Genomic DNA, 27,937 nt, shown 5'->3' with positions numbered 1-27,937 from the left:
TAGTAGACTGTGCTGTTCCTCCGGGAAATAAATTGGTGACAAGACTACAACAAGGGCACAAAAACAACAAGACAAAGCTGACAGTGATAAGTGGCGGCATTGAAGGACAAAGCTGAAGTTTGTTGCATGCCTGCCAAGGCAGTGCAGTATGCTTATGTGAGTCTATAAGTGCGTGCGTGTGCACAGGATTCTCCCGTGCGCACTGTGCCCGAGTCGAGAGGCGGGGTGGGTGGCAAAGCGGGGACAGATGAGTGAGAGAGGGAGAGGAGGGCAGGACTGGCAGGGTGCGGTCTGAAATGGCAACGGCTCGTCGTGGATCACTCAAGTGGAGTGGATTCAAGTGGAAAGCTGCAGCCTGTTGCGCGCTGTCGTCTCGCTGGGAGCATCAAAAACCTCACAATCCACGGGGGATGTTGTGACACTTTTCGCGGAGCAAAAGAAGAGACAGGAAAGACCAACCACATTAAAAACGTGGACGTGCAGTTGCTGCTGTTCTCTCTCTCTCTCTCTCTCTCTCTCTGCCCCCCCCCCTCCACCCACCTCATCGACTTTGAACCTGTTTGTTTAAATCCACGGACTTTACAGCCCTGCGCACCCACGAGCCACAGCCAGCGAACTTTTCCATTCAAGTGGGGAATTTATCGGCGCACTGATGCTGAGGTGCCCGCTGGAGTAGAGTGATTTGGGGACACACTGAACGCGGCTGTCCCGGACCATGGACTCGACAGGTGAACTGGAGACGTACTGAAGACCCATATCACCCTCGGGAGAGTCCTCCCTCCTCCCGGGGCGATGCGGATCCCCTTCCTCCTTCTCACCGCCTCTCTGTGCGCCATGGTTCTCCTCCTCGCACCTGCCTCGGAGGGCTGCGGACCGGGGAGGGGGTACGGAAAGAGGCGGCCTCCGAAAAAGCTCATCCCGCTTGCCTACAAGCAATTCAGCCCGAATGTGGCCGAGAAGACGCTGGGTGCGAGCGGGCGGCCCGAGGGCAAAATTACGCGCAACTCGGAGCGCTTCAAAGAGCTGACACCCAACTACAACACTGATATCATCTTCAAGGATGAAGAGGACACGGGCGCGGATCGGCTCATGACTCAGGTGAGAAAGAAGAAAATGAGGAGGAGGAGGAGGAGGAAGATGAGGAGGAGAGCTGGGAACACTTTGTAATGCTCATGTGCGGACGGAGACGCGCATTTATCCCATGCAAGTGATTTAAGTCCTGTATGGTTAACCGTGTCTATGAATCACTTCAAAACGAGCAAACCTCACAGTCACATTAAACCCTTTGCTCCATGCTTGCTGTCAGTTGAATATTTAAACCTAAATGATTTATTTCATTGATTCATAGCTTCAACTCCGAAGCTTTGGTTCTGGAGAAAGACTGCTGGGATTATACCTGAATGATGAACAGCTTCTCTGACTTGTTTTAAATGTTTAGGCCACGCGCTGTACACAAAAACGATTCCGTGTGATGTAATTTTAGAGGAGCATCAACCATTTAGGCATGGGCAAGAATGGGCACAAAAAATACACATACATTTTTGGGAACAATATTACATTAAGACAATAGATTAAAAACCTTGGCATACGGAGAAAGTCCAATTATTGTTTGTGAGGTATGTGTATGTGCCCTATAATTGGGAAATTTGGGGGAAGATCAATTTTATCAAAGTTGATCTGGGATAAATATTGATTTATGTGTGCTCCCCACTTTGTTTCAGCAATCTGTGACCATCACAATGAACTCATTAACTTTCTCCAACAGATCTTCTGATCTTTACATTTAAAAAAAAAACTGCAGCAGCATTGTATCATTATGAATACAATAGCTTTTCACTGGAGCGGTACTGTCAAATTGCTTTTTTACACTTGCTGGTGCTTTTTCAAATTCTGAATTGTAAAATAATTAACTTTGAGGTGTGCATTGCAGGAGATTGTAAAGACAGACATTGATTGCTACTGTAGTGCTTCACTTTGCCCTGTCACACGAACATGTACTATTTTCAATGACTTTTCTAATCTCCCGTGTCCACCTACTCGCAGCGCTGCAAAGATAAGTTGAACTCCCTGGCCATCTCTGTCATGAACATGTGGCCTGGTGTGAAGCTGAGAGTGACGGAGGGATGGGATGAGGACGGCCATCACTCAGAGGACTCACTGCACTATGAAGGACGTGCCGTTGACATCACCACCTCAGACAGGTGGGCAATGACAATAACACAATATGTATTAACAGCCATGAGCCAATTTAAATATTAAGTCTTGTGGAATTGATTTTAGGATTTAAACGTGAGCAAATTCCTCTTATTGGAAGTATGGTGTTTCATGAAATGGTGATTTTCATGAGCAGGCCACAAATAAAGGTGTTCTATGAATAGACGCTTGGTGAAGAGTGCCACAATAATAACGATATGTTCATCTTCACAGAGACAGAAACAAATATGCCATGTTGGCTCGGCTTGCTGTCGAAGCCGGATTTGACTGGGTCTACTATGAGTCCAAAGCCCATATTCATTGTAGCGTCAAGTCAGGTAAGCAAGCGAACTATTGTGTGTGATTGTATTGAACTGTTTTGTGGCCATCTATCAATATAGTGGTAATGAAGCTAGTAAAATACATAGTTAACAATTCACTGCAGAGCTGATTTAAAAAGTGTGCGTGTCAGTTTGTGTGAGTGTGTGTGTGTGTTGGGGGATTGTCTGTCTGTCTGTATGTCTGTCTGTCTGTCTGTCTTCTGTCTGTCTGTCTGTCTGTCTTCTGGCTGGCTGGCTATGTCGCCTATTGAGAGCATTAATTGCGGCCGTTCTTGGTCTCGCACTAAAAGTCGTCCGTTTTCTGTCACATTCGTCAATGAAAATGTTAGATGCAATAAGTTTGTAGCTAATATTTTTAAATCTTTCATTGTTATTTTGTTATGTCCAAACAATTGCACTATTGATTTTGATAATACGATGTGAGCCGCTAGTTTGGCTTTCATGAAAGCCAAATCAGTTTACACTGTATCGTTGCGATTCATGGGGGATACAGAAGGAGCCTGTCTGCAAATAGCTAATTTCTATGAATAATTGACACTCTCCTTCATGGAATTGTAAATGCCTTCTTTAATAGTCTACACCATGAATATATCACAAATAATGTGCTGGTTTACTGGCATTTTAAACATTTAGAAACATCTTCAAAAATTGCTATGCCGCCCCCCCCCCCCCCCCCAAAAAAACACACACACACACACAGCTTACACCTAAGCATACACATATATAATGTACAGGATGGGTAGATACATGTCAGCAATTCTGATGATGATGAGGATCATAATGGGGATGAAGAATTGCTGTCGCGGTGCAGTCTGGTGTCGAACAAGGAACATTTGACTACACAGCGAAGCACAGGAGTAACATCAATGGTGGCGAGGGTTGCAGCTTTGTCGTTCTCTGGTTCTTTGATTGACCTGAAACTGCTGGCTCCCCACAGTGACAACATGAATGTTGGTCATAAATATATTTAGCGATGTTCCGCTGGGCTATGGGAACAAATTCACCTGATTTTAATGCAGTGTTTAGTCCTCCTTTCGCGAAACAATCCAGAGCCTGAGCAGAGATGTGCACGGCCATCAAGTCTGTCCGCTCCACCTGACTGTCAAGCACACATCTGACACTGCTCCTGATAGAGTTGTGATTAGAGGAGTGACTCAGGGGCTTTTTGTCGTTTTTATGGCTGATAGTAACCCGTCGTATTCCCAATAAAAGAGACGCTACAATAAAATAAATGTCATACATACTGTCGACAATATTTTTTCCCTGTTATAGTGAATCACAAATAGGTGAATCTTTTCCGCAAACAATGGAGGATAAGTTCCGAAAAGAAATCCGACCATATGTTTGAATTTGCAAAATCCAAAGTGGGAATATGAGGGGGTCCACTGTAAAAGTACAACTGTGTAGTTTTTTTCATAATGTCAGATTTACAAGTAGTGGGTCTTGTACAATAGCACTTCTTCCTTTCATCCGTGTCAGCAGGGGCCTTGCTGCAAGGGGTTTGCATGTTATGTGGCTTCTCTGTTGGGTACTGTGACTTCCTCCCACAATGCAAAACATGCACCACATGTTCGGTCAATGAACCATTCTTAATTTCTCTTCAATTTGAACAAAAATGGGTTAGGGTTCACTCTAAGCCTAACTCTTTTCAGCTTCTATGTTTGTGATCGGTCCAGGATGCTCCCCAACTCGCACCTGTCATTTTTGTCCCTGAAAATGTATTGCGTTGCACATACTACACTGTATTCTAGTATATTCCTTGTCTCTCATTTAGAGGCGGAGCACTTGCAGAATAATCAGCTAATAGATAAGATACCGATTGTAGATTTGAAGCAATTCCCTTTATGAAACACAAATCATCTCGGGGCTTGAGTGCTAACAATAGTTGAACACATTCCATTGCAAGCTATTCGAACAGTTACGACATTTTGGAGGCCCATGTCTGGTACCACCAGTTATTTGATGCCAAGCTACATTCTAACAGTCCATTGAGGTTAGTAGGCTGTGAGATGATTAACTCTCTCTTTGTTTTGCTGTTGCTTTTCCTTCGGTAGGTTTCTTTCAAATCTCTTATCTGAGCCTTATCACCTCCTGGTTGCAGACCTCCTTTTCTGCAAGCCGCATACTTACAGAGATACACACCTTTGACAAATATTTGCCCGCCTTAAGACATACTTAAGACACCCACATGCATCCATCAAATATGCGTGTGGATTCACTTCAAATCAGTCAGGCAAAGTGATTTGATGTGATTCCAGAAAATGGTGGAAAATGTTGATTTCTATTCTATTCTTTTTTTTTTCTACCTCAGCTGTGCTCACCTTTCACTTGCTTTTTTCCAAACATACTTTCCTGTCTATTTGACCCCAGGCCATGCTTAGATACAATCAGCTGGTTATCCATTACCTCTTGCTGACTACCTCCTCTTGCCACCTCGTCTCACCGTGTCTTAAAGAGCCACCTTACTTAGAAGTATTCTGCCACAAGAAAGTAGTTTGACCATCTATGAAAGCTTTCAAGAGTCACCCGAGAACGAAAAAAAAAGAAACATCAATGGTGTTGCCTCATTCATATTGGTTATCCCTAAAGTGAGTCTTCTTGAATTTCAACATTTCTTCTGTTGCTGGTGAGATTTAACATTTATGTTTGTGTACTATGCTGTCACTACAGCAACACTGAAGCGTCTCCATTACCATTCATTATTTTAAATATGAATGCAATCACTGACGCGCAACCAATTTGAATTGGAAATTAGAAATTTTGATTAAGACATCATCTTGCATGTGTGCAAGACTGCTGACTCAAAAGATGTTGAGGACGTTTTAAACAGTCTGTCTCTAATTCGCTGAGATAATATTGGCCTTTCGTCAGTGTCAAAGTCTGACTTGATTTATGGAGCACTGAGAGTCTGCATGACCATATGTGGAAGTTCAAGCGAGGCTCCTGGAGAAGTTTCTATTGTATATAATTTTTATGTTTACAGGAACAAAATAAATGCCTTCATGTGATCAAATCCACATCTTGATTTTCTCCCATCTCAATTTTACAGAACATTCTGTCGCTGCCAAAACTGGCGGTTGTTTCCCAGGTGATGCTCAAGTTACCCTTGAGGGCGGAGTCACCAAACAGATGCGTGACCTTCATCCCGGTGACCGTGTTTTGGCTTCCTCGACAACTGACGCTCGTGGTTCGCTTCTCTACAGTCCGGTACTATCCTTTTTGGATCTCCAGACAAACGTCACGAAGATCTTCACCCTCATTGGAACCAACACTGGACTTAATATAACGCTCACGGCGGCACATCTCATCTTTGTCACTGACTGCGTGGGTGGACTCAGCCAAGATGGAGTGAGGACAACTTTTGCTAGTGAGGTGAAGCCGGGTCAGTGTATACTGACCTCGCAAGGAACAGAGGCAACTCAAGCCGTCGTGACTTTTGTCGAGGAGAGGCAGAGCACTGGGTTGTATGCCCCACTGACCCAGCACGGGTCTATAGTCGTAAACAGCGTGTTGGCATCCTGTTACGCTGCTGTGGACAATCATCATTTGGCCCACTGGGTTCTAGCCCCACTGCGTTTCGTCCGCACCCTCATGGGTGCTGCGGAACAACAAACTGATGGTGTGCACTGGTACCCCTGGCTTCTACAGAAGGTTGGGGAAATGCTACTGGCCCCCAAACACTTCCACCCTTTGGGAACTGAGCGAGGACTCTGACAGAAGAAAAACAAAATCTATTGACATCAGCTTGTGTATAAGAACAGCAAATCACAGAAACAGCTTTCCACCAAAATAGCAACAAAAAAATGGTTTAGACACGAAATGTGTTGTTTGACTCACTCCACTTGTCTCGATATGCTGTAAGACATCAATAGAGAGAATGAATTGCGATTTCATCACTGCTTTTGCAAATGTGCATAATTTCATTTTCATGGTGCGAATGCGATTCAGGTGTGCCAGTAAACCACAAATTAGTAAGCACTTGGTTATCAGCCACAATACTGACACACACCATATGAATAAAAGAGCTGGGAGACATCTTGAGCAACTGTAATAATGGGTGTATAGCAGTATAATTGTGATCTCGCATGACTATGCCTCAGTGGCTTTGTGAAGGCATGATTGAATAAGTTTGATGTGGAAGAACATCATAGTTGTCAACCCCATCAGAGACTTTGGGGATAAATTGCAACACAAACCAGCAGCCAGGCCCTCTCTCAGCATCTGTGACCGCTGATTTCCAATTGTTGTTGTGGATGAGTGACCAAAAAAAAAATTCCAACAGAGGCATTCCAAAATCCTACGCTATTAATGCCACCTTCTGGTGTAAGAATCCCCCTTATTGAGTTTTGTCTGTCATCCAGTTTTACCTTGGAGCACCTTAGCCTTTTAGCGACTATGATTTGTTATTTTGATGCATTTTGAGAACAGAACAGTCAACACTTAGGTGCATCATTCATTTTTACTCTTTTTTTCTTCAAAATGAGACAGACACTATAAGTGAAAATATGAGTACAGTATACATTTTGGGAGGGCTTGTTTGAACACCAGACATTGAAGAGGACATTAAGGCAAAGATGAATTTGAAGGAATGAAAAAAAGACTGTAAATGTTTATTTGAGCAATTTAGTAATGAAATTAAGGTAATTACACTTCGAGTTTACTCACTTTACTGACTCATTGCTTTCCCTTGTTGTTTGATGTATTTTTTTGACATAACAGTAAGCAAAAATATATTTACAATATTTATTTGAATATTTTTGACTATGTGTTCAGTTTATTGTGAATTTGTCTTGGCTGCAAACAAGGCAGAGTAGAATTGTTGGACTGCAAAAATGGTTTAAAAATGGTCGGATTGCATTCAGAATCCCAAGAGTGCAAAATATTCAAATGTTTGGCCAGATTTATTTATCTTATGCGGGTAATCACATAAAACGTATTCTTGATTCATTTGAAGCAGATTTATGACAGCACGGGTTTATCCTCACTCCCTTTGCAACTGGTGCACCAAACAATGACGTACCATCAACTATGGCTTGACTTTCCAAGGAACAGGCTTGAATATTCTGGCCAGGTAGATGCCTAAAAGATCTTACTATTCAAACACCGAACCAAAATAAACAGAATGTAATTTTCATAATGATGTCACAATTCAATGCTCATCAATTGTATCATATGTTGCAGCAAAACTATTGCACAATCTACACATGTGATCGTGTGGGTCCAGGTTGTCATATTTAATAGAAACCACAAGGGGCTGAGCACATCACCAAGGGGTGTTCCAGTGCTTCCATGAGCTGTGATTCTAATGACTAATCAAAGTATTAATTTCTGTGAATGATGGCCTGTTTACAGGCCACTAATAATTTCTTAAATAACTTTAAAGATCATTTTGGAGTACCTATAGTTGGTCATGTCCAGATGCAGAAGTACTCTGTCCTGGGGATATTCAAGTTTGTTTCCATTTGTATCATTATATGGTGAAATTATCTTGTAGCCTTATTAAAAATAGGTGTGTGCCATGTTAGTCGACCCACCCCCAAACCATAGGGAGTCCCACTGAGATGGTGCATGCTAATGTTTGCAGCTCTATCGGGAATTCTGACTGTCCAATAGGAGGGAATAATCTTGCACTGATGCAAGAAAGTGACTAAAATGGGTTGATCATCTGCTTCCACCATAATGCCATGATTCATTAATGCAGCGTCTTTACGATCAGATTTATATCAGGAGTTTTTTTTTAACTTCCCTGTGCATATGTTTTATATTGAACGTCTCAGTTTTCTGGTCAGTCTACCAAAATATGTTTGACTCAGACTGTATTAAACTACTGTATAACTAGCTTTTTATACATAATGCTCCATTGCGCTTATTTTCTTCTGCAGTTTCTTATATTTAATGTCTTTCCTTTGCATGAACTTTTCATTCCATCCATAGATTTCAAACCACGTTTCTAGCGAACATGTATGAAATCCAAATTTTAAATGAGTGTCATTTCTGCTGGTTTTCTAACTGATTTTCGGATGCAAGTGCTTCATGGAAATGGATAGAGAGACTCGGAAGCACTACGCAAAGATTTGTCAAATATGTCTATGAAGCTATTTTCTGAGAAATTATTTAAAGATCTATTTTTAAGAATATAAACGGGGCAATGTTGTGCATTCCTTTTTTTAAATATTTAACATAAAGTTGTTTTTATTACAACCAAGAATGTGTTTTTTTTACAAGCAAAATGAGGTTAAGAGATAAAACAGGACGAAAATGACTCTGAATAATTTCACGTAATAACACAAGTCATATGCTTGTGAATACAATGTCTTGACACTTTAAGCACAACGAGTGAAGAAACGAGCAGGCAATGATGAGCCTGAGTTAGTATCAGGTGGTATTAGGGTGGGCTGGTGGTTTGCTTCAGTACCACGGACAGCAATTCAGATTGTGTTTTTTTTTCTTCTTCTTTCTCATACGTTCTGTACTTTTAGGCAGAGTACACCCTGCTGGTGGCAGCGATCATTGCATATATGACGATCTATCAATATGTATCGAAGCAACCAGCAGGGGGTGTTGCAATCTAAATCCCCAAATCAAAGCTTGCTCCAAATAAAAGACAGAAAGTAGAAACTGACGGAGGTTTGAAGTCCTTTTTTTAATATTGGTTGGACAGTTAGGGAAGATGTTTTAATATTTGAACATGTTTTATCTCTTACATAACCACGGGAGGCTTGCTTGAAGAGCAATTGAAAACCAAAATGATATAAAATAAATTAGAAAAACAAAGCAGAGAGGTGTGGAGCCATTGTTCTCAAAAGTGTAAAGTTGCACATGGAGAGTGAGGCAAACCTCACATGGTCAAATCATTGAGCTGTGATTTAAAAAAAAAAAGTCAGTCTCAATATGTTTTGCCTCCATATCACAATTGAATCTTTTTGGACCACAATACACTGGCAATATTTTGAGGCAAGCTTGGTGGATAACCACGAGGGCAAGGAGTGATGTGTATATATCCAAGATAAATGTACTCAAAAGCTCCCTTATAAAAAAATTAATCAATGAACAAAACTTTGGGTGGGGAAAAAAACAACAACATACAATTCCTCAAAAGTAATCCCAGTAACATTGAAAGATTTTCACACAACAACACACGGGAAGTCAGCATGCTCACATTAACTCACATACACATATCTTTATAGAATATGTACCTGTCGTCACTTGGCAAATTACATTTATACACAACAAATGCACAATAACGTCTGGAACCTCTTAACACCAGCCAGCACAAATTTGTTTGTCCTGTCTGGAAAGCTCCCTGTCAAATGCACACACTCCTTCCAGGGGGTTTGTCCCCCTAACACTAGCCAAGAAATAAAGAATTTCAGTTCCAAAACACACGTACACATACATACACGCACCTCACTCTCACTTTTACACAGTAATAGAAACAAATGTGAATCTCGGTCGAGTCTGTGAATGTTTTTGGACTATGTAAGAGCGGAGAACCTGACATAAGTACAAAACGCTCTGTAGCATCCTCAGTTGGCAAATATGGTGACCGCTATATAGGCTATATCATCATTGCTTGGCGCCATACAAAAATAAAACAAGTAGCTCTGGTGCATATTTGGAAACGTTTGCATTTGTCAGCAAAGTTGTCGTTGATGAAAGTAGGAGTAGCTGATGTCAACTCACCTTTTAAGAGTGAATGAAGCTGGCTCAGTTTGAATATGTTGGATTAGAGTGTGATTAAGTCTGCCTAACTATTATAGTACCAGTCGCAGCTTCTCATTGGTGCAGATTGCTGGAAAGCTTTTAGGCAAGCATCACTTTGTTGACAGTCGGACTGATACTTGAATGCATAATAACCTGCCTAGCAACACTGTTAAACCACTTTTATCACCATGAAAAAAAATCTAAACAATACAACAACCAATGGCCCATGTTTACTGGTAATAAGGATTTAAGAATGATTGTTACAGCTGCCCAAGACTAATTGCGCTGATTTCTGATTGGTAAACAACAAATGTTCAAATCCGCGACACCTGATCTTAACAGCTCACCCTACCTGAATATTTCTAAATCACTTGCTACATGTGACCAAAACAGATCAAACCAGAGATTTTTATGTCATAGACAAACTAACTATGTGTTGTCTGTTAATCAATTATGTGTTGGAGAGTTTTGTGATGAGTTCTATCGAAATTTAATGAGTGAGTTATGGTAAACCATGACAGAGGCAGCCACATCTGCATTAGTCCTGCATGAGAATAAGATCCCCTTATCAGCCCAGTTAACGATAGCACTGTTAGTCTAATATTTGACGCCCTTGAATGGCTGTCATTTCTCTTCTGCAGGAATTCTGATTCCTCAGTCATGGAACTGCAACTTCTGCAGTTCTGCGTCTATGGTCAAAGTCCAAGTATTTAGACAGGGCAAGAATAGGACAGGGAGTGGGGATGATAGGGGAAAAGGAGTGGAAAAGGAGTGCAGGAAAAAAAGTTGGCCTGACAATGAAATTTTTACAGCCTCTGGGTGAAGTTTTCAGGGAATACTCCTTTGGCTCCATTTTCTTTTTTCTGTTTCCAGTCATCCTCTTTTATTCCCATCAGCCAGCCATCATCCTAAAGATAAGCACACACACACACACACACACACACACACACACACACACACACAAAGCCAAACATTACTTGACATATTGTGATGCAAGCATGTGAGAACGGGTGTGCATGTACCTGTTCATCTGGATTGTCAAAGGGTATGACTAGCACCATGTCTCCCGCCTTCATTTCAAGTTCATCCGTGTCATTTGCTGCATAATCATGCATCACTTGGACCTTTATCACACATTAGTAGAAACAGAAAATGAATCGGTTAAAGCGGGGATGGGCAACAGAAATTCTGGAGGGGGCCACCATTTTTATCACTTCTATAGTGGGGCTCACACACACGTATTACAATTCTCACTGCATTTCCGAAAGGTTCACTTTTCTAACCCAACAACAAAGAGTTTGAAGCAAACCACAAAATAACCACAGAGTGTGATTTTTTTCTTTTCACAATACAAAGGGCTTTCTTGCATAAAAAATAAAGAAAGAAATAGCATTCAAGGATGGGACAAAATTGCTGAAGAGCAAAACATGAAGTGTAGGAAAAAAAAATTGTGTGCATTTTTTCCACAAAGATCAGCTCACTTAAAATGTGATTACTCCTGAGGTACTATGTTTATCCATGTCATTCAAAAGCCACAAATATATATATATATATATATATATATATATATATATATTAGAGCTGTCAAACGATTAAAATATTTAATCTAATTAAAATCCAATTGTCATAATTAACTCAAATTCACTAAAAATTAATCGTGATTACTCACGCATTTTTTATCGTTTCTGAATTTCCTTTTATATTGTTTTGTCCTATTTTTTCCCATTTTGATGCTCTCATCAACATGGAATCATGAATCAGTTTTCTATGTGCAAAATGCAAATATTTACAGAAATAACTTCGATTTTCAATTTTACATGAACATTTTTCACTTGGAGCAGTTATTCACACATAATCTCTCACACAATATTACTGTCCATCAACAACAGTGAAAAAAATATTTTGTCACACAACAGCTGCTTTAACAGCTCTTTTTATGGAATCAAAACAGAGCAATATAACATTATAAAGTGCACATTTAAGGTAAACTAGTACTCAGCCTATAGTGGATTTAAGCCATGGTTGCATACTTCGTTTTTCTCACGTTTGCTTTGAACACAGCAGTCAGGCTATGTTGATTCTGTTGGTCCTTCTTGCGCGGAAGTCTCTCTACGGTTTTGTGTAGACATCATTTCGGATGACTCCACTTGGTTCGATGACAACACTGGAGACATTTTATTTTCGCTAGGTCGCTACCACTGCACCGCTGAACTTCACCGTCACTGTCAGACGAACACAGAGAAGCTCCACCCGCTCTATTTATATGGACACGGAACACTGTAACCTTCCACACAAAATAGTTCCAAACAAGTAACAATCGCGTCAGTGGCATACATCGTATACCTGTATGATGCAGGTAACTTTGGTCTTGTCAGTGGAACAATCTGGCAACTTTTTAAAAGTAAACCTTCCATTCATCAACTCTTTATCAGTTTTCGGTGTCTCGCGCTGCCGTGGCTGGCAAAACAAACGTGCGTGGACCTATGCAGCGCGCTTGTTGTTTTGTTTCTGGTTTATTTAGAGAGCAACTTAACATCCGCTGTGACGTGTGCCGCGTTAATCTCGCGAGAAAAAATTTAATCCCGTTAAAATTCATTTAAATTAATGCCAATAAAAACGCGCGAAACTGACAGCTCTAATATATATATATATATATATATATATATACACACACATACACACCAAATGTATTAGCACTACTCATGTCGGATTATAGCAGGGGTCGGGAACCTATGGCTCGGGAGCCAAGTGTGGCTCTTTTGATGATTGCATCTGGCTCGCAGATAAAACAAAATATTCTCACTTGTTCAATCCATTCATCGATTTTTCACTGCTCATGTCCTGTTCACTCTGCAGTTGGCTGCTGGAGCAATTTTAATTGGATGATAATGGCCAACGTTGGTCGTTTTTGGGTAAACAGGTAAACGCCCCCTTTTGAATCAGTCTGCTTGGTCATTAGCTCAAAGCTAACTAACCCTTCGACAAAGCAGTTGGTGAAAAGAAAAAAAAAAGATGAGTATTATCTACTTCAGGACAAATGGACCGAAGGATTCGCCTATGTGGAAGGAACAGGTTCTGCCGTGTGTCTAATTTGCAATGAGAAAATACCATCGATGAAACGGTAGAATGTAAAGAGGCCCTTTGACACTCGCCATGCTTTGTTCGCATCAAAATACCCTGCGGGAGACAGCAGAAAGGAAGTATGCAAGCTACTGAGCTGGGTGCAAGCTAACTAGCAGCAACTCCGTGTATGTACCCTGCAAGGTCACTATAATTCCACTAGCTTTGCTGGATATTTAGCAATAGTGAGGAACGGAAAACCATTCACATTAACGGTAAGTATTAAAACAAAATTATTTAAAAGAATAGATTCAGAGGCTTATTATACCGATAATTTTTTTTGAATTCACTTTTAAAAAACAGTATATTACATAGCTCTCACTGAAATACATTTCTAAATATTTTTGTCACGGTCGTGGTGCTGGAGGACCCCAAAAAGCAGGGAGGCGCAGAGTGGAGTGACCAAGATGTATTTAACAAAAATGCAAACAGGAATACATTGGAGAATTACTATCTACAAGTGCTCAAACAAAGTCCTGGAAATCATAAGGAGCCAAAGTAACAAAAGAAACCTGTGACAGAAAACAAAACGCGACAGGAGTGGAGCACACAGACACTCACATACTAACAACTCACAATGACCCAACAAAGACTGACGGAACTCAGGGAACTAAATACAAGCAAAGAGACGAGACAACGAGAAACACCTGGACAGGACCCAAAGGGTTGAGGGACCTGATTGGTTAGACACAAGTGACACTGATAACGAGAACAGGTGGCGACAAAAAGGGCACATGAGGGAACAAAAGTTACAAAACCAAACGTAACCAAACAGAAACATAACAATTTTGCTTTCATGGCTCTCTTAGTTAAAAAGGTTCCCGACCCCTGTGTTATAGGATCGTCAACTAAGCCATATCTACCAAACTACCATGTATTTTTTCAACAGGTTTTTTTTGGGGTGTTTTTTCAGTTTTCCTGGATTTCCACATTTACCCACATTTTTTGATGACATGTTGAAAGTTAAGCAGCGTTTTTTTTTGTTTTTTTTTAAACTTTTTTGGAGGGGTTGTAAAAAAGATTATGTTTTTTCATCAAGGGGCCATTCAGAATTGGATTGCATTCCACCTGTTGCCCATTCCTGGGATTGAGGAATATTTCACTCTGTTGAAATGTTCTCATTCAGGCTCAGAGGTTACCTTAAATAGGAAGCCAGGTGGCATGTCAGGTGAGTCTGCCTTTGCTTCTACTGATTCTTCATTTACTGCAGGTGTCTAGATAGGAACGCACAACATTTTGTTTGAGGGCCGCGTACAGAGAAATGGAAAGGTGAATCCCATCTCCACATTCAGAACCAAAAACAAAACAAACTGTTGTTAAGTGACCATTTTTCAAATAGCTACTTGAAGATCATTAATGCGATGTCCTCATAAATCAGCCATAGAGCACAAAGTGGGAGAAACCATTTTTGCCTCTAAAATTAAATTGTCTTTATTCACAACAGTGTTTTGAAGATTTGTTATTCTTTAAGTCATAAATGGTTTATTTGACGTACTTTTGACATGCAATACAATACTGTTCTCATTGTGCAATACTGTTTTCACTGTGCAATACTGTCTTTACTGTGTCCTTACTGTGCAATACTGCTCGATGTACAATACTGTTTTGTTGCTAGAACCACTACCTCAAGACCTCAAGTGCTAAGCCTACAGGCCTACTCTCATCCTATGTTTTTCCTTTGCTCTGACTAAGTCGCTCAACTCTAATTGCCCCACAGGGATAAATAAAGTTTTCTGAATCTGAATTGTATCTTTGAATATAGAGAAAAGCTCCTACCTATAAACAAATTTATAGGTACGAATGACACCTATTTTTCTGACACCCTACCTTCTCACTCTGCCCACTTTCACCTTTTTTAACGAAGCTTTATAGCCCAAATCAAATGTCATTTTTTTGTTTGTTTGTTTGTTTTTTTTGGTTTTTTTTGGGGGGGGGGGGGTTGTCACTGAAAAATGGATGGCAGGCCGCAAATGCCCTCCGGGCCATAGTTTGGTTAACCCTGATGTAATTCCGTTATTAATACAAGAAAGGAAGTCCCATGATAAATTATCAATCCATCATACTTTTACGAATCAAAGTATTTTTCTGCTTGTACTCACATCTTGCGTTGAAGTTTCTTCTACTGCGTCCACTGCTTCTGCTTCAGGAACAGCTTCAGGAGTTGTTTCAGACTCACCCTGAGACCAAATATACACCAGTAGAAAAGATGAGGCAGACACTGTACATGATCTAAAACCATAAATAATTGAGAATGTGTGAGATTGACACACTGCAAGACAGACAACAACAAAAGCAGCACGATGACAACACAGGCAAGAAGGCTGAATCAATGCCAAAGATATTAGAGCACCATATTCACCTGCAGTTACTCGTATTAATGATGTGAACGGAAATCATCTCTAGGCTCCACAATTTGACTTAAGAGAAAAAAAAAATGGATGCATCCATTCTCCCGGTCCAGATGCATCATCTCCATCATAAGAAGTCTCCTTCTTTCAGACTCTTAATCACAATTTTCTTTATCAAGTTGGCATCTTAAGTTTAAATCTCCTACAAAGCTGATGCATCCACCGCTTTCATCCAGATGCATCCTCTTGGTTACCTGATCCTCTTCATCTGCAGCATTAGGAGGAGCTTCTTCATAGGTGTCAACTGAAGCCTCAGCAGGACTTGCAGCTTCCTCTGTGTCCGGCTGGTTGTCGTTCTCGACCGGACCCTCTGGGGCTTCAGCTACGGATTCATCATAAGCCTGTCGGGTTTCATCGTCCCCCCAATCCTCCTTTGCGTCATAGCGAACTGCTTGGGTGCTGTCATCCCCCCAGCCCTCCGTGGCAGCAGCTATCGGGTCATAGCGGGCGGGCGGCGTATCGTCATCCCCCCAGGCATCTGCAGCAGCCGCCACAGGGTCATAGTGCTTCTTGGCGGGCTCCTCTTGGGCACCGTCATCCTCTGGCTGAGGGGCAGGTGTTAGGTTTCATGGGGTCAGAGTTCAGAAGACATGTTTTACCTCATGACCGGGTTGGCAAATAATTGGGGAAGATGTTGAGGGACACTGAAGTATTGAGGGAAGATATAGCTAACGATTCAGAATTACAAACAGAGATCGTTCCAGGGCTGGGGAGGTTTACTGGACTATTGAGGACCATAATTGGGATTGGATGGGGAAATCATACTTTTGGCTCTTTTCATAACACATTTCACTTTCAAGGATGCAATTTAACGGATCAAAAAAGTTGGTATTGCACCCTAAAAAGTCTATTGAATCATAACTATATTATTATAATAACATTTCCATGAGTGGAAGCCAGTGTAACATGATGCACAGTTGAAAAATCACCGCTGCTCGGGTGTCAGAAAATGAATCACATACTGAATGAATGATTCAGTTAAATCAAATAAAAATGAACTTATGTATGTAACTTACATACAATTGTATTTAAATTGTTGCTTGAAGACAAATGCATTGTACTTAAAAGTTAACTCATTCTGTACCAGCCAATTCTAAACCAAGTGTGAAAGGACATATAAAAACGTCTTTGGGAGTGTTAAATACAACCAAACTGACATAACTAATGTACTGAACAAATCTATATTTTATTTTTTCATATAACACTAAAGAGAGACCGCAAACCACATTATGAGAATCACAAGGGTAGATTTTTGTCAATATATATGAAATATGGATTCCAGCATTACCGTCACTTAAAAGTGATTTCCCTAATCATGAAGTATCTAATAATTACAGTATCTATTCAATAAGCTAAAAGGTTGCACACTCATTGTTAGATCATTTTAAAGGGTCAAAATAAGGTGAGGGCTTAAGAAATTATGAAAAAAGCAACATATTTTCTCAAGTTGAAAGTAAACTGCAACATATTAGCTGGCGCAATGGGCAGACATCAAACAGCCCAGAACCTGATCATCATCTTCATCATCATCATCATCATCATCATCATTGTACAAAGGAACAAAAGGCAATTTTCAGAAAACAGACATAAACCTTCACCGGGAAGGTTTGATCTAAAATTAAATGAATAAATTGTACATTAAAAAACAAAAATGAAAGAAGAATGGCGGTCGAAGGTATAAAGGAAGCCATTTCCATCAGAAGATCAACATGAGCTCTTCTGTGTTTAATTGGCAAGCATGGCTTCTAATCACAGAGCAATGGTCATGAGGCAGAGGCGGGGTTGGGTGCGTATCGCTGTAAGAGCAGAAGTGTCATTCCATTGTGGAGTATTGTTGTTTGCCTCAAGCTTTAATTGCAGCAAAGAACTGTCTTGTCTCTGAGACACGTCCCTCTTACAGTGATGAATGAAAAGGTTAGTTCACGGATGCCACTGTGCAAGCGAGACTCTGTGAAGTTGCCCAGGTTTTGAATTTTTTTCCCTCCCTCCCTGCAGGAGACTTCACTAAATGTAAAGACTGACATAAAGGTGAGCAACTTTCGTCATTTGTCCCTTGTGTGTTAACAAACATTGCAGACATGAGAACACTGCACAAAGAGATTCGGGACAGACGTACCACTGATGGAGTAATGTGTTTAGATACACAAAGCAGCCGTTAAAGAAGTCTCGCAGACAATGATGCTTATATAATGGCTCCGTAACACAATGGAAAACATTTACTCAATGGTATGTAAATGACGGCGATTATCAAAATGATTTGTAAATAAATAATGGGGGTTGCTTAGCTTACCCAGGAGTCCCAGTTTGCTGGCTGTCGGGGCAGAAGTAATAGCATCAGACTACTTTACAGAGCTGTGTTTTTAGGCCGACTGCTTAAATGTTTTGGTTTAAATCAAAACTAAAGTATCTGAAACTGTGCAACAGCAAAATGTATCAAATGGTGGATATTGATGTGCAGAAATCTATACAGTAATTAACAAACACGTTGACTTTGCAAATGACACACTGTCAACTCACACTCCCATTGCATAAATGTCAACTTCTACTGTAAATCATTTTAACCGGGACAATTTACCCTAGTGGTCAATATGCAGTCTTTTATTACGGCTCCCTGTTGATTACAGAACCATGCTGAGCGATCAATATCTCTCCAAAAACAACAATTCAAACAGAGCATAATTATCTCTGAAAAGACTGAGCTGAGATGTTCCTAATGGTGGAGCCAGTAAAAAAAAAAATAGCACAGAGGCAGCATGCCATTCATCCAAATAATTGAATCCTGACAAGCAGCAGCTCCAAAGGAAAGCTTCATACAATGGAAGCGTTAGTCTCAACAGTACGGACAATAAGGAAAACTCAACTCTTTGCAATGTTCGCTCTGCACTTTTGTCCACGATCGAAGACCTCATTGTCAAGCATCATAATTAAAGTACAGAAAACAGTCAACGGAAGGACATATCTATAAGCCACCATGCTACCAGCTTGATATTTTAAAAGAAGGCAGAATCCGCAACACCTCACTCCAAACTTTGTTTTGCCCCGTACAAGCACCTAACCATCATATTTCCTATCAAGAGATCCTAATGTGGTATCATATTCCCAACTTTGTGAAATGTGAAAAGAAAATAGCTTGAGAAACCTGGCGTCTCAATGATGTAATAAGGCGAGTTAAAAGCTACATATCCTTGCCATTACTCTTCCAGCCGTGAGACCTTGAAGGCTTTTGTTGTTCCAATGAAGGCGCTACAGTTCTATCAAACTGATGTCAGCGACAGAAACACTGGCTTGCTGGCCACATTTGCACAACAAAGATCATGAAAGATGAAAGCTACAGAGAGAGAAAGAAAAGTGAAATGAGTATTCCACTGTTTGGGAACACCAGTTATCCACACAAACCTCTGTAGGGGAGGTGACACTAATGTCAGGAGTTGCTGCAGAATCAAAGAGGTTGATGATATTTTCCGTTTTCATCTCTTTGGATGGAGTCACCTTGGGTGGAGGAGGCACTGCTGGTCTGAGCTGGAACAAAGACATGAACAATTTAAAACCATTTAAAAAAGGTGGCAAATAAGAGATGAGCATCTACCTTGGATGGGGATTTTGGAATCGGCGGGGGTCCTCCTGGTTTGAGAGTATGGTTGGACTCATCGATGCCACTGAGTCAGTGAGAAATACAGAAAGGGTGGAAAAATAATCAAGGTTGCCCAGGGTGAGCGTACAACACGTTAGGAGGACAGCTGAAGAAAGGTGTGAAAGAAAAGTTGCACTTCATGCAGAGTGGTCATGCAAGAAAGTGAGACTCCTTCCATCCCTGCTCGATCCCTCTTGCATCTCATGCAAGCAGGCCGCGTCTGTGCCTCAATAAATCCTCACATGAGAGCAGTTGTCGTGGCATCATTAGTTCGAGGGAACATACTGGAGAAGCTGACAGAAGTCTCAGAACTGAAGATATTGAAAGAGATGGACAGAAACACTTTGGCGCCAACGTTAAAATGAGGTCGAATCGAATGAGATTCCAGACAAGAGCTGTATTTAAGCTATTGCATTTTTACTCATTTAATTGAAGCACACACAATGGAGTCCAGATCTCTTCCATATGTAAATTGGCAAATAAAATTGAAAACAATTGTGAAGTGACATATTTGTGTCTGCTTCTACATTTGTTACAGATGCCGCTGTTGTGAAAGCGCTATATACATGTAAATCAGCATGTATTGTATTGTATTGTATTCATATGTGATCAGAACACGTTTTGGTTAACAAAAGAACCAATTCTGTTGCATTGCGAGTCAAAAGCATGTAGTGCAGCAGTCGTGTTTTTTTAGTTGTGTCATCGGCTTCTTTCACCTATGATCTAAAATGTTCTTCGTTAGCAATGCAGTGGAAGTAAAAAAATAAAATAAAATATGTCGTAAGTGTGAATGAAATGAAAATGGTTAAATGCCGGGTAGACCAAGACAAATGGTTTCATTGGCTTGTAACCTGCACAACTCAGTTGACTTTATTTCTTTAATTTGTTTATCTTTTCAAGTGGGGATGTCAAAACCATGGCAAAATCTTCAAAATATTTGGGAAAATGTCATGATTTGTCATCACCAAAAGAACACCGCTTCTACAGTGACGCATGGTGGTGGCAGCTTCAAAGCTTCATGCTTTACAGATGTTTTTTGTTGAGCTGCAACTGGGGATTTACCAGGAGACAAGGTGGATGGAATTATGATAGGTTCCAAATAGCAGTCAGTGTTACATAACCTTCAGGCTACTGCTCAAAAAAAAAATGTCAGGAAGAACCTACTAGAACATCTGAACTTTATTCGGGATTCCGTATTGGCCCGACTATAAGACGGTGTTTTTTGCATTGAAATAAGACTGAAAAAGTGGGGGTCGTCTGTAATTATTTTCTGTATAAAAATTAATTTGGTGTTCAAAAAGTATTTTTTCAAACTTAAGTCTTGAAAAAGAGGGGGTCGTCTTATAATCAGGGCCGTCTTATATTCGGGCCAATACGGTAATCAGTGGCACTTTTAATTGTGTGTGTGTGCTCACTCCTTTTAACATGAGTCTAAATGTGATGAAGTCAAATCTGAATACTGTCGCATCATTTATTTTCACTTTAGGTCCCGAGAAGATTTCAAGATAAATAAATACACAAATTGACTTGGTCATGTTATATGACGCGTCAGTTATAGGAAGAGTTTTGAAATGATTCATCATGGACTCAGTTTTGTAAATAACAAAAATCTGGCATATAAACAGGGGTGTGTAGACTTTTATATGCACGGTATGTTGCAACTATCCCATTTGTGTACTACCACACTAAGCAACCATTTTTTTTTAAATCATGTGTTGTACTTTCTAAGTCTAATTAGTAAGATAAGTCTGTTCAAAAGATTTTCAAACTACATTTTCCGCACATGGTAGTGAGGCTTTACTCTAGTTGTTTATCCGCTTGTGTATTGAAAGGGATGCGCCCAACAGTGTGGGCTATACAGTAATAATGTGATCATCTTTGAATATGACATTCTAATTGCAGTCTTGGGAAATGGCAAAATTTTGACACAGCTCTTGAATTTAATCTCAACATATTGTTTGGTGGTACCCAATGAAATTTCCACAACATATTTCTGAACCAGGAAACTGTTTTGCTGTAAGACTATATCACTTAGGCTTATAAAATTGTCAACAGTACACTTCCTAATCCTCAGAAAGCTGCAATTTGAAGATTCTATGCACTTGAAGATGAATTGAAATTATGTAACGCACTGGCGCAGCATGAAAGCATTCATGGTTTGCCCATATCTTCCATATCTGCAGCTGTGAGAGCACAGCGCTCTTTCCCAGACAGTGTCTGTGAGCCCACTTGCACAACCAAGCACCGTGTATGCGCGCTCAAACCTGCAAACTGACTGACAAACAGACAAGTGGACAGACAGAGCAACAGTGGTGTCACCGTGGTTTTACCACCTTCCTTGCTGATTACCTTCTATTTTCTCCTGACGATAAGGCGCTGCGGTTACCTGTCTTTCTGCAACGAAGGTTCAGGGGTGGCTTCAGATTAATGATTTGTTTACGAGTGTTAATCGTAACACGTTTGTGAAATGCTCTGTTTTAGTTTCAGATAAAGAGGCAAATCTGAAAAGCCAACTGACGCTGGATGGAAAATCCATTCCACGATTCACAATATGGACAAAACCTCACATTTAATCCCATTACACTACTTCATACAAAATCAGTATGAGTCATTTGGAAGAAAACAAATGGCTGAATATAAACGGACATGTGACAAACTTGCTCACTAACCTGCTTGTGTCTGTATTTTCGAGTTTTTCCAGCACATCATATAAATCCTGATCCAGCTGTCGGCAGTGGGAAAAACAGAAGGTATTAGATTCCCCGCCCACATCGAGTCGTCACTTTACACCTTGGTATTGTTATCCGTATAATCAAGGAGGTTTTACAAAACTCTAAGATGAGCCAACAATCAACAAAACACTGGACAAAAGTATTGGAACACATGGCCACTCATTCGTCCACTCTTCTTTGAATGCTGTTTGTATTAATTCACTCGAACAGATATATTTATATGACTTGACAGGCTCCACACATTCAATTCCAGGTACTTATTTTTTTTGTCAAGACTTCAAGATTTAGCGCAAAAAAACGGTCTGAAAACGGCTGTTCCTGAATGGGTTAAGTATTTGAAAGATTTATTTATTTATTTGGTTGTTTTTCAATCAAGAACATTTGTGAGGTTAAGAAAATGTGTTTCGATGGGGGTGAGGTAAGTGCTCACAATTTCTTCGACACCAAACACCCTCAAACATGCCTTATATGGATTTTGCTTTCACAAATTATCTTCACAAAGTTACAAGGGGAAAATTGTTAAGAGGAAGAATTAACGTTTGGGGGGGTCAGGTGGGGGGGGGGACTAAGGACTCTAGTGCATCTCATAACCAATTCAATATGTGATCAAGTGATGTGTTCCAATATACTTCTGATGCTTTCTCTTGTTTCTCTTCTTTCCAACAAATGGTGTATCACACTCACCCGGCTAATTTCTTTGTGAAACTTTTCCTCAAAACCAGCCAAACTCTGGAAGGTGCTGACATAGAAACCAACACGACTGCAAAATGGTACAGAAAGAGACATATATTCACTCTTTTTCATTTTGTTCAGTGCAAGACAATTCCGAGCATACTCAACTCAACTCAACTGTATTTATAGAGCACTTTAAAACAACCACCGCTGTGTACCAAGTGCTTTCCATGGAGCAAAAAAATAATTCATACAACAACAAACAATAAAATGATAAATTAATAACAAAGACAGTAGAAAGCACAAAGACAGCAAAACGGAAAATCAAGTCTCGTGCTGATTTAATAACGTTCACCAATAGTTACTAAAACTAATTCAATCCTTTCACAGATGTTCCCTCATCATCTTTATATTATGGACACACACACACACACACACACACACAAATACCAAACATGCACTGGGGTGTCAAGTTGGTCAAGAAAAATGAATTGTATTTTCATCCTCCAGCAATACAACTATACAGTATGTTCATCTTTTTGATTATTTGACGAGAGAATATTTGTTTAATCTTTTTCCATTTGGAATGGAGGTGCTGGTTTATGATGATCGAACGTCCTATTTCGCCCCCATATGTCCACATTTTTACACAGTTTGGAGCTGAGGACAGTGATGAGTGATGACACAAGGAAAAGGTAACCGTGTGCAAAGCCCGCACGTAAATGTTTCAGTGTCTATTGAAGGGGAGCAAAGAAAATAATTATGAGGAAGAAAACTAAGTACCGAAGTGACATTTTTTTTCTTTGTTAAATCAAAATCTGGTCACCCTATTTTATGATCGCCTGAAGTATATGAGGAAATAAAATGACATCTGTTCCCGCAATTCTGCACAAAAAAAGTTCACCTGTTCCAGAGTGAAGGTAATTCCTCCTGTAAGTCAATATTGATCTCCTCAAACACCTTCTGGGCTCTCTCCAACTCCTCCTCTGCCTGAAAAACCAAATGGTGTTGTTGAACGCATGGGCATTTGTTCAAATGGGTTAACCCCCCCCCCCCCCCCCCCCCCCCAGTCTCCTTGCTATATGACAGAAACAATAAACAGGTTGATATGCCTCATGAAAGATATCAAAGTGACCATCATTAAGAGTGTGGTGTACCTGGCTTCTGGACAAGCTACTCTGGGCAACATTGTGTGCGGACAGAATCCCTTGAGCCCAGCCGGGCGTTGCCCTCTCCAACAAAGAGGATGGCTAAAAGGGAGACACGCACATGTTGCACATCACGCACATCAGCTATGTTCTCCTCATCTTCAATATAATCTCGACTGTGGTTTCCAGCGCTGCTGTGTGTATTCGCAATATACCTTTGTGATTTTAATACCGCCATCCTTTTTCTTGGTCTTATGCGTGGTGGCATAGTTGTGTCTGGCACTGTCGTAATCCACCAACTTTCTGTCCCTCTTGGCAATACGAGCCTGAGCAACAATGGAAATTAAGGTGCTGTAAGTCTTTCTGCCATTCATATTAAGAGGTCTATGTTACCATGGCGCCCCACCTTAATATCAGGAAACTGTCCCAAATAGGTATCCATGGATATGAGCGCATGATCAACCAACTTTTGATGGTAGTCAGTCCACAGCACATCGCAATCCTTGAAGATGGATGCACATCGGGATATCAGAAAGAGAAAATATTGAGCGGTGCTTGGAAAGAAATGTGTAGATGGGAAGCTTGAAATTTTCAAAACAGTCACTTTTTGTCATCTGCTTAAACTCCGGGAGAAGATCTCCCTCAGAAAAGAAAAATAAATCCCATCTCTCATTTGACTACAACTGGGCATAAGAGTAGCAAACAGAAGCAGAGCGAAAGAACCAGTAAAACCAAGAATTGGATGGAACCCAAGGAAAAAAAAAACGGTGAACATGTGAGTTGCCTCAGGGACCTCAGGCAGCTGAGAGGATCCAGAAGCAACACGAATGACCAACATTTCTGCTTGGGTATGAAGAGGATCAGCTCTTTTTGGATTTTAATTGATTGTACATTCCAGAAAGTAAAATGTCAAAAAGGTTTAGTGTCATAGTGACACTAAATAAATCATGCTACCAACATAGTAGCCTTGGGTCAGAAATAACTACACTGGTTTAACTGTGTTAAAAAGGACCAACCCACACCTGGGTTAATTGGAGCCAAAAACACTGCAAAAAAATTGGGATACTGACTTCCATTTCGACCCAGAATTTTGACCCAACACAAACAGTCCAAATATGGAGTTAATGAAATAATCCAACTGTTTTTAGAGTGTAAAGTTGGATTGTTTACAGTGTATGTTTCGTGGACATCAAGAGGGGGAGGGATAGTGAAGTTAGGCTACATTTATTAGCAGTTTTAACACCGGAAACTCTTTCTTTAAGGTTCCATTTGTTGTGTAATAGGAAGCATAGTGGTGCAATGTAATATCAAACAAAACATGATCGGATAGATAGCCAAATATCATATTAAATACTTCCTAGTGACAACATTAGGAACAGCTGCATAATTTGATGTGATCCATAGAATGATGAATTAACGAAACATCACGTGTAATGCAATGAAGCCAAATAAATGCACACATCTCAATCATGAAAAATAATAACATGTCTGACCTCCACAATGGAATCGACTTCATTCTTGCCATACCAGTCGGGCTCATACATGTCAGCCAGGCACGCCTGCACGTTCTTCGAGGACTCGTGCATGGCTGTGAAGAAGCACATACACACCATTGAGCACATTCGCAAAAAAAACAAAAAAAAAATTTGAATTGGAACAGGTACATTATTATAATACTGTACAATCATCAGTGTCTGTCTCACCTTTGACAGCCTCCAGGTATGCTCTAAGGTCACGTTGGAGTTTGCTCCCTTCAGCCTGAAAAATGACACATTTAACAAGACGCGTGCGTGCATGAACTGACAGTCAGATAATCAGATATTCATGAATAAAATCTCATTGTTGTTGCTCTAATAATATCATTCATTGGACTCTCACATATTGCTTGTTGAAGTTGATGACTCCCTCCTCGAAAGCAACATCTTTGGTCTCATCCGCTTTTCCAAGCTTCTGTAGAACCTGCCAATCACAAAAAGCAATAACTGTCAATAATTGTATTTTGATATATTACTGATGAATGGATGGTTGGCAGTGGTAGTCGTTTATAGATATTCCAAAGAGATATTTTATTACATTCAGTTTGTACATTTAGGTTGACAAACCAATTACAAAGCAACTGATTAATTATATATTAATAATATAGATAATGACACAAGAACTGCTTTAAAAAATCATTGAAGAGAATTTCATGCGCCCATACAGCTAAATGAGATTACCAAGCGCCTCTTGCAGGTGTACCAAATGCCAACTGTATTGATGGCGCACATGGGGATCACGCTGCAAGGATGGTGCATATAGGCTTTAACTAATATAGCGCCCTCTGTCATACATTTTACAGCATCCCTAACATGCAATTGCCGAGGCCTCTAAGCATAGAGTACACGAAGCAGCGTTTAGCTTCGTACTATCGTTGTGCTTTAATTGGATGTGACAGATTTGAGGCTGTGGCACGTATAAGACATTTAAGCATGGTCAAGATTTTTGAAGTGTCACATACACACGACAATGAGTGGGCCCATCTCATTTTCCGTCAGTGTTCCCGTCAATGACATTGCCTAAAATGCACGGAAATGCACGCGTGCACCACCCGAGCCCCAAATGCACCATCTCAGCACCCAGCTGTGAGGCTGTCGCGATGCGACATTGCCCCTTGGTGGGGGGGGTGCGCAACATGGTTCCACGTTCATTTTTACAGGCCTCGCATCTCTCCACCCCCCCCCCCCCCCCCCCATTCGCTCACGTTTAGTCCGCAGCTCTTACCTTCTCTTGGGCTCTGGTTAGCTTCTTCTGGACGTTGCTGGCCACTTTCCCCGCAGTCAAACCCTTCCCCAAATTTAGCTCAGCCATTTTATAGCCTGGATCAGCCTGGGGACGCGCACGGGTGAGAAATGGGAGCAAAAACCAACGGCTGGACCGCTACGTTGACCGTGTAGGAAAATGCATCAATGTCCCGATGAGAAATACAAACGTGGAATGTTCGTGTCGCGCGAAGCTGATGAGGTATCAGTTGGATGATGCAAAGCCAGGCTGGCTGTAATTCTCGAATATTGAGCTGTTAAGTGTGCGCGTCCACAACACGGGAGGAGGATGCTGACAGTGATGCTCTTAAAGGTACAGAGCAGCCTTCTGCGCGTACACGTGCAATAGGGTACAATACACGCAGGTCGTCCAAGTGGTTGTGGTTGTCAAATTTGTAACACAAAGCACCACCTAAAAATCCAAGTACCACCATCACTGCCAACAATCCAACAATAAAATACAGAAACGTAGTAGGCCTATGTGTTCATTAAATACCTCTGTTATTGGAAGACTTTGTAACATTCTGGCAAGTTTGAACATTAACATTATGCTTAAATAAAGGGGAAAAAAATAAGTACGAAAATTGAAGTGTGTCACACATCAGTTAGACCAATAGAAAATTGCATTCATTAAGTTAGATTAATGTAAATGATGAGAAATAAGCAGTTTCCTATCGCAAAAAAAAAAAAATCCATTCTGCGCCTCTTCAAAACACATTGAATAGTAAAACTGAGAATTAAGCCACGAGAATATCCCAAAAAGCTTCGGTGGGCTGGATGCACGGGCGGCAGTCTAGTCATCTACAATGGGTTGTGGGAGGTCAAGACAAGCTCGACAGCGAGCGAGCATCAACCATCGGCTGACTACTCGTGCGGCTAAATACATCACTGAGTCGTTCTAAAGTCAGTGATCATCCATTCCATGTTGGCGAATAAGCTATGCTTCTAACAAGTATTGTTCTACCAAAGGGATTTCAAGGAACGATGGGGAAGCCAATTGACTGATTTAAAGTGATTAATAAAAGTTACTACCCGAATCTACATGGTAATATCTTGCTTCTCTGAATCTCTTGATGTTTATGCTGTGTCTCGCCACGTTGCTGGTTTTCCTCCTGCCACGCGTTCCAGCTTTAAGAGTTGCCTAGTGATCTAATTTACATTTCTAATGTACTTGAAGGAGGTAATTTTCA

At 40.6% G+C, this 27,937-nt stretch overlaps 2 protein-coding genes across 4 annotated transcripts; one reads left to right on the top strand and one right to left on the bottom strand.

The window, feature by feature from the left end:
• The first annotated feature begins 283 nt into the window (after positions 1–283).
• On the top strand, positions 284–9,361 carry LOC147197991 (indian hedgehog B protein-like). The gene is made up of 4 exons (XM_086123455.1): positions 284–1,098; positions 2,044–2,201; positions 2,428–2,531; positions 5,584–9,361. The coding sequence occupies exons 1-4, from the start codon at positions 793–795 to the stop codon at positions 6,246–6,248; spliced, it is 1,233 nt and encodes a 410-aa protein (XP_085979581.1). The 5' UTR covers positions 284–792; the 3' UTR covers positions 6,249–9,361.
• bin1a (bridging integrator 1a) lies at positions 9,159–27,029 on the bottom strand. 3 transcript variants are annotated; one of them, XM_086123452.1, is made up of 19 exons: positions 26,710–27,029; positions 25,828–25,908; positions 25,653–25,707; positions 25,443–25,537; positions 24,356–24,451; positions 24,165–24,275; positions 23,959–24,051; positions 23,706–23,791; positions 22,814–22,889; positions 22,067–22,122; positions 21,747–21,791; positions 19,353–19,422; positions 19,163–19,285; positions 18,057–18,077; positions 15,961–16,311; positions 15,458–15,535; positions 14,498–14,572; positions 11,261–11,362; positions 9,159–11,146 (listed from the first exon to the last, which is right to left on the bottom strand). In XM_086123452.1, the coding sequence occupies exons 1-19, from the start codon at positions 26,794–26,796 to the stop codon at positions 11,045–11,047; spliced, it is 1,803 nt and encodes a 600-aa protein (XP_085979578.1). In that variant the 5' UTR covers positions 26,797–27,029; the 3' UTR covers positions 9,159–11,044. The 3 variants fall into 3 exon arrangements, with proteins under 3 accessions (XP_085979578.1, XP_085979580.1, XP_085979579.1); XM_086123454.1 differs by lacking the exon at positions 15,961–16,311; XM_086123453.1 differs by lacking the exon at positions 21,747–21,791.
• Between the last annotated feature and the right edge of the window lie 908 nt (positions 27,030–27,937).

Source organism: Hippocampus guttulatus, chromosome 11, assembly GCF_054856545.1.
Source record: "Hippocampus guttulatus isolate MCC_2025c chromosome 11, RoL_Hgut_1.0, whole genome shotgun sequence".
NCBI classification, from domain to species: domain Eukaryota; kingdom Metazoa; phylum Chordata; class Actinopteri; order Syngnathiformes; family Syngnathidae; genus Hippocampus; species Hippocampus guttulatus.
The sequence above is the reverse complement of the archived record's forward strand: the minus strand, read 5'-3'. Positions and strand labels throughout refer to the sequence as shown.